The sequence below is a fragment of the Rutidosis leptorrhynchoides genome, chromosome 1, assembly GCF_046630445.1.
Source record: "Rutidosis leptorrhynchoides isolate AG116_Rl617_1_P2 chromosome 1, CSIRO_AGI_Rlap_v1, whole genome shotgun sequence".
NCBI lineage: Eukaryota > Viridiplantae > Streptophyta > Magnoliopsida > Asterales > Asteraceae > Rutidosis > Rutidosis leptorrhynchoides.
In genome coordinates this window covers 532,849,729-532,860,257 of record NC_092333.1, presented here as the reverse complement: position 1 = coordinate 532,860,257, position 10,529 = coordinate 532,849,729, and the positions used below count along the sequence as shown (strand labels likewise).

The following is a 10,529-nucleotide window of genomic DNA, read 5'->3' as shown; positions in this document are numbered from 1 at the left end:
GCCCTCGGATTGGGCCGAGTTTCTGCCTGAGCATCAGCTAGGGGCGGGTTATGCAACTGCATGAGATGAACGCGTGAGGTGGTTTAGTCCCCCATGAGTGATTCCGAACTGCTGTTAAAAAGAGGTTAAAAAAAAGTAATAAAAAGTTAGTGTTGTCGTTTAAGGGGATAATACGACTAGAATGTTGGTGCACTTTAGTATGGTAAGAGTAAAGTAATAATAACAATAACAATAATATATAATAAGTTTTTTTTTTTTTTTTTGGTCACATATAAGAGAGAATAAAGATAATTAAGTTCATTTTACTTTTATATATGAGATATAATTGTGTTTGTTACAAATTAATGTAATTGAAATTCTAATCAATTATTAGAATGTTAAATGTAGACGTTAGAGCTACGTTTACACATTTATTATAATACTAGTGAAATGATCTGCATGTTTATTTAAACGAAATAATTTAATAATATGTTTTACTCCGTACGTATTAAGTGAATGTAAATGTTAAAGTCGTTTAGTTTAATGACCCGTGGAACCCCTGATTTCGACTAAAAAATTTGTCGTTGTTATTACAAACATATTGATGTAGTTAACTTGATCAGAATAAATGAACTACATTTATTCTCCCACCATCCTCTTTCAATCTTCATCACAATTACTATTTTCTTTGCCATAAAAGCCACACTACAACCTTTTATTGAGACATGTATTTCACATACATATGTAACGTAATTAATCTCGTAAAGAGAACCCATATTTGAATAATAATAATAATAAAATAATTATTATAATTATTATAATTATAATTATAATAATAAATAATAATAATAATAAATTTGTTTAAAAATTGAGTATTTATATTTTTAATAATAATTGTTAGTAATAACAAATGCCTTTTAATTTAAAAATAAAATAAAATACGTTATATGAAGGTTGTACAATATGTTTCAAAGGTTGTACATGTGTTTATGAGGTGTTTTGTAAAAGATTGTACAATTTGGTTTAAAGTTTGTACATATGGTATGGGAGTGTTTATCATAATATTGTACATAATGTTTCAAATAGTGTACATATAATTATGAGTATGTTTTATCATAAAGTTGTACATAATGCTTCATATATTATACAATTAACATGTCAATATATTTATTAAATATATTAATTATTTTACTGAGATCATCATGAGAGGTTTAAAAATTTTATCTTTATATTTGATTTTTTTTTAAACTTGAATAATTCTTATTTATGACATCATCATTTTAGAGATTTATTAGACACTAGAGATAAAGTGTTAATTTTAATAGTATAACATATTTTTCATAATTAAATTTAAGAGAACAGTTTATTTAATATATTAACAATATTAACTTTGTAATCAATGTAGAATAAATTTAACTTTTAGAACTACGTTTAGCATTTTTTATTTGAAATAAGTGATTGATTGATTTAAAGAGAGAAATAATAATGGTGTTTTTTTTCATCCAAATCAACTGTTAAAGACAGAGAAGTAATTCTCACACACCACTTTTAATCCATGTACACTTTTATCTCATAAATTTATAGTTATGTCCCAAGAAAGTTGAACTTATATTATTATTATTATATATAATTAAGGGTAAAATAGGTAATTAGATGTACATGGAACAAAAAGTGGTGCGTGAGAATCACCTCACATGCTCTAGTTATTAATTATTATTAATTCAGCTAAAAACAAATATTCAAAATTTTAATTAGAGATTACATAACAGTGTAATCAGGGATGATATCGGGTCGGGTTTGGACCGGGTTTAGGTAATCTCATACCCGAACCTGATTAGAAAAACTCATCCCAAACCCGGACCCGAACCCGTCGGGTCCCCATTTAGTTACTAACTAGCGGGTAATCGAGTTTTTCCACGAGTATTCGGTCCCTATTTACTTAAGAACTATTGGATAAATGAGTTATCTCACGGTTATTCGAGTTTATTTTCGAGTATACGGGCCGGTTAATCGGGTATACGGGCCGGATAATCGGGTCGAGTAATCAGGTATACGGGCCGGGTATATGGACTCGGGTCTTTTTTCAGATATACGGGGCGGATAATCGGATTTATGTATAAAACCATCCCCAGACCCGAACCCGCAAAAAAATTAAAAACTATCTCCATACCCGACCCTAAACTCATTTACCCGGGCCGAACCCGACCCAAATATATCGGGTTTCGAATTTTCCGAGCCATCGGGTACGGTTTTTTTTTTTTTTGCCATCCCTGTAAGTGGCATAAACCCTAGCTATAAGCTATCTCAAATCAGATTCCTCAAAAAGGTAACGCTCAATTTTGTTATTTCGGTTCGTGTTATTTGAATCTTTTGTTCAGATCACAATTTATTCAATTCCATTAAATAAAGGTTAGTCTCAGCGTTGCATCTCGTTTAGATCCTGATTTCTGGTTTCATTTTTAGGGTTTTGAGATTGAGCTTCAGTATGCTGCTCCCAATAATTTCAGGATAAACCTTTTTAATAGATGTTAACTTTGTTATCATCATTCAAATGAATTCATTTTCCAAAAGCTTAATTAAATCAATAACATCAGCAAATGCTCTAGCTTCTTCATTGAAGTGGATCCCACAACAACAATTACTACTTTCATCTACATACTCGTCTGCGGTTGCTGTCCCTGAACTTCCGCCACCTCTGCCATCACAGCCAACATCATCTTATAAAGCTCAACAAGGTCTATTTGTTGTGCATTTAAATGTTTATAATAATAATTGTGATTATTAATTAATATTAATAATTATAATTATAATATCTCACTTGAGATCTCAGTTGATTGAATAGACTATTTCCGGAGTAATGTGTTGTCGTTATGTTTTATAATAAATGGATTAATTCAAGTTAATCTTAGTCAACACTTGACAGTTAATCATTTGGAAATGCAAATTCAAATCTTGCTCCTGAAGAGAAAGTGAGTTACTTGATTGAATAGACTATAGACTATATACATTCATTGTAAACATATCATATATATTATATATATATATATAAATAAAAATATAAAATACTCTTCTCTGCGTTGTTTATTTATGTAATGTATTATCCTGAAAGGAATAATATAAGTCAATGTTAGTGGGAAGTTGGTGTGTCTAAAGTGCCAATGTGGATTGTCTTTTTGAATTGTGTAAATCTCAATTTTGGAAGATAAAGTGAGTTGGTTAATGTTATACTTTTTTCGTTTTGATCATTTTGTTATTTCATGTCATAAAATTTTTATAAGAAGGACCTTAGTCTGAACTCTGAACAAATTTTATATATACCAGAGAAGCAAAGAGGAGGATGGACAAGGTTCCTGCTTTTTGTTCCGGGTGCTATTACTTTTGGACTAGGGACTTGGCAGATCTTCAGAAGACAAGAGAAGGTTATATGTTCATTTTTTTTTTTTTTTTTTTTTTTTTACACTTTATATTTTTGTTGAATTTGTAAATTTGGTTCACCTATCTTTTAGTATGCTAGTGCTAATGATTAAAAGACAAGCATGTTGATTTGTTTAGGCAACTTGACAACTTATTAACTTCAAAAGGTGGAATGCTTGTTAACTTGTTTGTATTGCCAAACTTATTTAGTTAGTGTCATTAGCCTGTGATCAGAAAGTAAGATGATTTTGTAGTTTATTTGCTAGGTAGGATGTTAGAGTAGTACCATAGCAACTAGTGTGAATATACAATATATTTACGTGTAATTCATTAAATACGTGTAGAGAATTGTGTGTTTTCCGTCCTTATTCTAATTATAAATGTAACATGATTCTCTAGTAAAGGGACTTAAGCATAAACCATGTTTAAGAAAGCTTGTGGAATCAATTACATGTGTGTAATTGATTCAATAACATTTTGTATCAAATTTAAATAATACAAACACATCTTCTTACTGTTTCTCATTCCGATTCATATTATAGCATCATCGTCACGATAAATTGTTACTGTTCATTCCATCAAAGATCATCATACTCGAATTAGGCTAGCTACGGTCCTACAGTAACATTGTAAGACACACGCACAAAACTTATACTTTTATGCGTGTACGTTAGCAATAGGATAGTGTGTCACGAGGGGACTGTATCCTGAACTCGCTAATGGGTGCGTTTGACACAAAAGCTTATACGGGAGCTCGATCTTACTTTTTCACAAACTCAAATCCATAGCAATGCCTGTAAACGAATTCTTTTGAGGTTATGAAAAAATAAACGTTGGAAAAATAAGATACTATAAGTAGTTTTTATAAATAAGTTAGGAGCTTATGAAAGATAAATTACATTCTTATCCCTTATATCCTTATATATCACTTACTTTTTATCCTTAGATGTCATTTTACAGTTTTAAACTATCCAATCGGGTTTACCGAATGCTTATAAAACATAAACTCCAGCTTGAATTCTAGCTTGAGATATCTCCAGCTCGGACTTTGGTTTGAGCTCTAGCTACCATCTGGGTTTAACAAAAAAACCCGATATGGAGTTTGAAAACACAATTACAAATTAGGTTAGCAATTGTGTAAATAGAGACAACTCAAGTAAAAGAATCTTTGCTTAAAAACAATTTACTAGCTGAATGTCTTTTTATCAGCTAAAAGACATGTTTTATCAATTCTAGTTTACACGCAACAGTTTGTGAGCTTCACCACGAAGGATACAAAGATTCTTTGAAATATATGCTCCTAAAGTTCTAACGATTGATGGTGGTGTCACTAAAGTCCCATTCGCTGTTTATGAAATTGAACATGTTACATAGAAAGATGCATAGTAAGATAAGAATAGTATGTTCTTAAGGTCAGTTCAATACTCAAGGAATGCCTAATTGTTGTAGAATATATAGTATGGAAAGCCAAATTTATCCATTTGAACAATTCTCATGTACACATATAATCGGTAGAAGGAATAATATTTATCATTTTATTGCAAAAATGTTCAAATTGGCACAAGGTGCTGCTGGTAGTGATGGTTAATACGCAAGTAGTATATAGATGACACAATAGTAAAGTTTCTTTTTTTTTTCATCACAAAAAAAGCTAGAAAGAAAACTGATAATGTTGCTGAGGTTTTATCATTATGATGAGATATAGAGAATTCTTTTAATTAATACCAAGATTGCAAAAACGCTTCTCAGGTAGTACTTGGCAACTCGGGAGTACTCGCATGTTGATCAAAAAATTTGACTTTGACCAATTTTGACCAAGTAATCCCAAGTTTTGACCGTTGGACCCGGAGACTTTTTATGCTGAGTACTCGCCGAGAACTCCCCAAGTTTCGACTGTATTTGTATTCATGTTATGTTTCTAATTACCTGTAATTATTTAAGAGATTTGTAACACACTTGAATGCAGTTTTGCCGACTTTCAACACTTTTGACCCATTTCCTATAGCTATTGTTTATAATTTGGTCAATTATTCATTTTTATCAAAATCAACCCAAACAGATCATTTTCATATATGCTTGCTTAAATGGCCATCTCTAGTAATGATTTTTTATGGAAAATGGATAAGTATTACTCAAATAGTAGAAGTATCTTGATCTTAAAGAATATGATAAAATAAATCAATTGCATCGGCTTATTTGTATTGAAGGTAAATGGTTTTGGATTCTCACCATAACCTATTATTCATTTTCAAGCGACAACACGACATTGCTAGAAAAATTTACTGAAATATTCATTTTTGTAGGTAAAAATGCTGGATTACAAACAGAGTAGATTGGAAATGGAACCACTCAACTGCAACCACATCACTCCTTCAGGTGAAAATCTGGACTCATTAGAGTTTCGGAGGGTGATCTGCAAAGGCGTGTTTGATGAAACAAAATCCATTTATGTGGGTCCACGTTCTAGAAGTATATCAGGAGTGACTGAAAATGGATATTACGTCATTACCCCCCTTATGCCACTCCCAACTAGTCCTGAAAGGTTGATTCATCATTACATGTATAATTAGATTATATTTCTGTTTACTGGAAAACATTGATCTTAGTTAGAATCTTATTAGATAATATTGAACTGGAGTAAAGAAAATAATTATCTTGTATAAATAATTTAACTTATCAAGTTACTACTTATAAGGGTCTAGCAACCGTGCTGTTTTCTCACAGTATGCTGAAAAGTTGCAAACTTTTGCAGCTTGCAGATGCCGGTCCTAGTCAACAGAGGATGGGTCCCACGAAGTTGGAGAGACAACTCACTGAAGGTGCAACACGAAAATGTACAACCCAAAAGTACAGAATCTAAATCTACTGCTACACAGGACACCAGTTCTTGGTGGAAATTTTGGTTAAAGAAGCCAAATATCACTGAGAAGGTTTTTTTCGCCTCCCTATATGTTACTTAGATACTTAGTGCCTAAGTATGCATTATGTTTAGATTACAATAAATTTTATATCTTCAAAAAAATTATTTGCAGGACCATGATCCACAAATTGTGTTAGATGAAGTTGTTGGAGTTATTCGGGGAAGTGAGAAACCGAGCATCTTTGTACCAGCAAACGACCCGGCTTCATTTCAATGGTTTTATGTTGATGTTGCTGAAATTGCTCGTAGTTGTGGGCTTCCTGAAAACACGATATACATTGAAGCAGTCAATGAAAAAGTCAACCCGAGTAATCCGTACCCAATTCCAAAAGATAATAATGCTTTGATTCGCAGTTCGGTTATGCCACAGGATCATCTCAACTATACATTCACTTGGTACGCTATTTGTCTAATTACCGTTACTATATATATTTTACTAATGTTATGAATTCCTTACGGTCTAAAAGTTGGTTTTATTTACTCAATTTCACTCGATACAGGTATTCTTTATCAGCAGCAGTGACATTCATGGCTTTCAAGAGATTACAGCCTAAGAAGAAAATGAGATAAATTTATTATCTACTAATTAGTTTAGATGCTGATCATAATCTTGTTGGTGGTCAACTTTTGTGTTATGATAATGAAGGGTTAAGACTGATTTATACCACCTTTTGCCTATTTGTTTTCTGTCATGACTTTATTTATTCATGGCTCTGAAGGCACTATAATCTGCATTGATGTAAGTTTTTGTGACAAATGCTATCTTTGAATAGACGTGTAAACGCGCCTGTTCTTTTTGTGGCTGGGTATCTGAGTTTGTGTGAGAATGACATTCAAGTACTTTAGTTATTCATGTTAGTTGAGATGATCCTGTGGCATTATAAAATAATATGTTGTTACCACCTGTTGTAAGTTTAAAATCTTGTTACTGATCAAAGACTAAATGGCTCTATTAACCGAGTCAACAGCAAACGTCGATTTATTGGCGACTTGACTGCTGCATTTTACAAAAGTAAGTACTAGACTTTCATCTGGTAAAGTAAACAGTTCAGTGCATACACAAAATATAGTTCCCACATCTAGACAATGCCTTAATGGATGCAAATTTGATTGCAATGCACACAAATCACAAGTGAAATAAATTTGTAAAACAAACTGTCATCAGCTCTAGATAAATCTGGGACTTGATCTCATTTACTTTTAAAGCATGACAACTTCAAAAAGTACAGTATTTCATGAAGAGGGTTACAGTATGATTCATCACCCTGCAAAAAATTTACAACTAAGAAAGTCACACCCTAACCAATATGCCAATCAAGAATGATTCAGTTATATCATTTCTCAGTACAATATGTCATTACAGAAAAAGAATTACCAATCTAGAATGATTCATGTATATCATTTCTCAATTCAATACGTTGTTACAGAAACAGTAATGAGAGTCAAAACATCAATAAATTTGTCGACGCCCCAACCACAAACGGTTCCATTAATAAGCGGGTTAAGAAATAAAACATAATCCCAAGCGCTATAGAAATCGGTAGAGCTGGCAAAGCCTGACGAAACACCGACAACAGTATAAGAGTGCACCCCAACCCAGATATTATAGCAAGGTAACAAGCATAAACTGTCATTAAATCAAACATTGCAGCTCTACCCACAAGAACGCTATAAAAAACAAAGTCACCGAGGCCAAGTTTTATCCCTCTTGTCATCTCCTCATTGACATCCTCATTCCTCATTTGTGGGTCCATCTCAGCAAGTGATGTCATTTCTACATCACCTTCAACAATTTCACTTGAACTATCCCTTAACCTATCACGTAAACTTGGCACCAATGGTGAAGACTCCGCTGACTCATCATCATTATTCACCTCATTTCTATCACCATTATGTTGAGTCATTTCAATTTCAACAGAATCTGATGAAACACCACCAACTAAAAGCCCTAAACTAGACCTTCTAGGGTTCGTTGAAACAGTCGGCCGAGCCTCATAAACCAAAGCAGGAAGCTCATCATCTCTACTAGAAGCCAACTCAACTAAAATCTTAAGAGGTCCACCGGGAGCCAAAACTGCAACAAGATCATACAAAGCCAATGCTACAAGCAAAGTCCAAGTAGTCCATTCAGGCAAATTCGTAAACCAAGCAGCAACAATTATACCTAACACAACCATATACACCTGTCTCAATACAATGGGGATCGGTACACCTTCAGCGAAAATCGACAACACTCCAACAACAGTGAAATTAAACAGCAGAATTACACAAGTGATCACATCGACCGGAATCGAAAACTGTCGAATAATAGATATACATATCGAACCGCCCATAAACGCGAGAACAAAAAATGCAGAAAACCGCATGTAATTCTTAAGGAAATTAGTGAAATTGTAATAGTATAGGAGAACAAGAAGGAATGTAACAACAGCGATTAAGATCACGAAAACCAAAGCATTGAGTAATGAACCTTCAATCTTTTGTGATGTTGAATCCGACGGTGTTTCGAGATAAACCAGATTCGCTGCTGTCTGGATTGGTTCTACGGATATTGAAGATTGTGAGTAGACTAAAAGGACGACTATCAGCATGCAGATTGATACCGGTGACATTACGCCGATGATTTCAGTCCCGATCGATGATAGGATACTTCCGTCCATGGTGATTTTAGGTTGATCGGATTTAGGGTTCCGGTGAAGTTTCTAGGGTTTTGGTGGAGTTCCGGTGCAAGTAATTGGGGAATTTGAAATTGAGCTCGTCTACATGTTTCAGGGGTATTTGACTATTTCATGGTCAAATTATATCTTTTATTTTTATTTTATTCTTTGATTAAAATTAAATTAAGTATAAGAAATTTAGAATACATGGTTAACTTCTGTCATTATTATTATAATTATAATTATAATTATAATTATAATTATTATTACTTTTTATAGCTTCATAGACCACTCGTTAGTCGTCACCATGAGTGTAGACGTAATTTGAAGTATTGAAGGTTTTAGGAGGTTTCGAGGGTAACATGATAGTGTTAGTTTCTGATGAGTTGTAATGAAGTATAATTGTAAGAAGTTTTTGATTGATGTAGTAAAATATAACTTATAATTAAGTGAAAATGGCGTAAAATAATTATTTTACAATGTTTGGCATCAATCGTTTTCTCCGTTACTATTTCGTTCGATGCCCCAACATTTGACACCCACTAGGGGCGTTACATTTATTATTATTTTTTTGTCAGGTGGTCACATAAGCATAAAAAATAAATTAACGTCCATTACAGTCGTCTTACACAACGCGTTAAAACATTGTTAAGACATTTTAAGGCGGACGCCTCGCACTTAGGAGACTGATAATTTAAAATGTAGATCCGAATTCGAATTCACAAACTGTACTTTGTGCAACATTTTTCTCATTTGACTCGCGAGTTAGTTTGAAACATATAATATCGTCAATATGAATGAGAATTTTTGCTTTATATAAGAAAGACAAAATGACCTAGTATGCATCTTCTTGAGAAGTTACGATGATACACATTTCAAAAGATAAAAAGATCTGACAAAAATCATCTCTGTAGTGATCCGAACTTTTCCATGTTTATATATATTAATTGAGATTGATATTTACATGACTAAATGTTTTCAACGTGTTAAGGAATCAAACTTGTTAAGACTTGATTAAATGAAATAAGTTTCATATAGACAATTGATCACCCAAGTTGACCGGCGATTCACGAACGTTACAAATTTGTAAAAACTACATGTTGTGGTATATATAGACATATATATATGGTTGACATGAGATTATGATGAGTAAGTATCTCACTAAGTATATTAACAATGTGTGATATACATAAGAAATGAGATTACTAAGTTAAGAAACTTGAAATGATATATATAACGATTATTGTTATGATAACGTCTACTAAATACATATGTATCATATTAAGATATTGATACACTATATTTAACATGATAAAATGATATTTAAATATATCATTAAGTGTGTTAACAATGAACTACATATGTAAAAACAAGACTACTAACTCAAGAATTACGAAACGAGACTTATATGTAACGATTATCGTTGTAACGATATTTTAATGTATATATCATATTAAGAGATATTCATACATCATAATATCATGATAATATAATAATTTAACATCTCATTTGATATAATAAACATTGGGTTAACAACATTAATTGAGATCGTTAACTTA

General features: G+C 32.3%; 2 protein-coding genes across 3 annotated transcripts; one reads left to right on the top strand and one right to left on the bottom strand.

The window, feature by feature from the left end:
* Positions 1-2,244: 2,244 nt before the first annotated feature.
* LOC139877554 (surfeit locus protein 1) lies at positions 2,245-7,180 on the top strand. Of its 2 annotated transcripts, XM_071864995.1 has the most exons (7): positions 2,245-2,305; positions 2,443-2,714; positions 3,301-3,398; positions 5,697-5,935; positions 6,146-6,323; positions 6,426-6,709; positions 6,814-7,180. In XM_071864995.1, the coding sequence occupies exons 2-7, from the start codon at positions 2,531-2,533 to the stop codon at positions 6,881-6,883; spliced, it is 1,053 nt and encodes a 350-aa protein (XP_071721096.1). In that variant the 5' UTR covers positions 2,245-2,305; positions 2,443-2,530; the 3' UTR covers positions 6,884-7,180. The 2 variants fall into 2 exon arrangements, with proteins under 2 accessions (XP_071721096.1, XP_071721100.1); XM_071864999.1 differs by lacking the exon at positions 2,245-2,305 and having other exon boundaries at positions 2,374-2,714.
* A 435-nt stretch (positions 7,181-7,615) lies between these two features.
* Positions 7,616-9,044, bottom strand: LOC139877548 (presenilin-like protein At1g08700). The gene has a single exon (XM_071864987.1). The coding sequence runs from the start codon at positions 8,971-8,973 to the stop codon at positions 7,756-7,758; it is 1,218 nt and encodes a 405-aa protein (XP_071721088.1). The 5' UTR covers positions 8,974-9,044; the 3' UTR covers positions 7,616-7,755.
* Between the last annotated feature and the right edge of the window lie 1,485 nt (positions 9,045-10,529).

Excerpts from the sequence above, each read along its gene's own strand:
- LOC139877554 (XM_071864995.1), top strand. The coding sequence starts at position 2,531 with ATGAATTCATTTTCCAAAAGCTTAATTAAATCAATAACATCAGCAAAT. Across the intron at positions 5,936-6,145 it reads CTCCCAACTAGTCCTGAAAG|CTTGCAGATGCCGGTCCTAG; the intron begins GTTGATTCATCA and ends AAACTTTTGCAG. Across the intron at positions 6,324-6,425 it reads AGCCAAATATCACTGAGAAG|GACCATGATCCACAAATTGT; the intron begins GTTTTTTTCGCC and ends AATTATTTGCAG.
- LOC139877548 (XM_071864987.1), bottom strand. The coding sequence starts at position 8,973 with ATGGACGGAAGTATCCTATCATCGATCGGGACTGAAATCATCGGCGTA.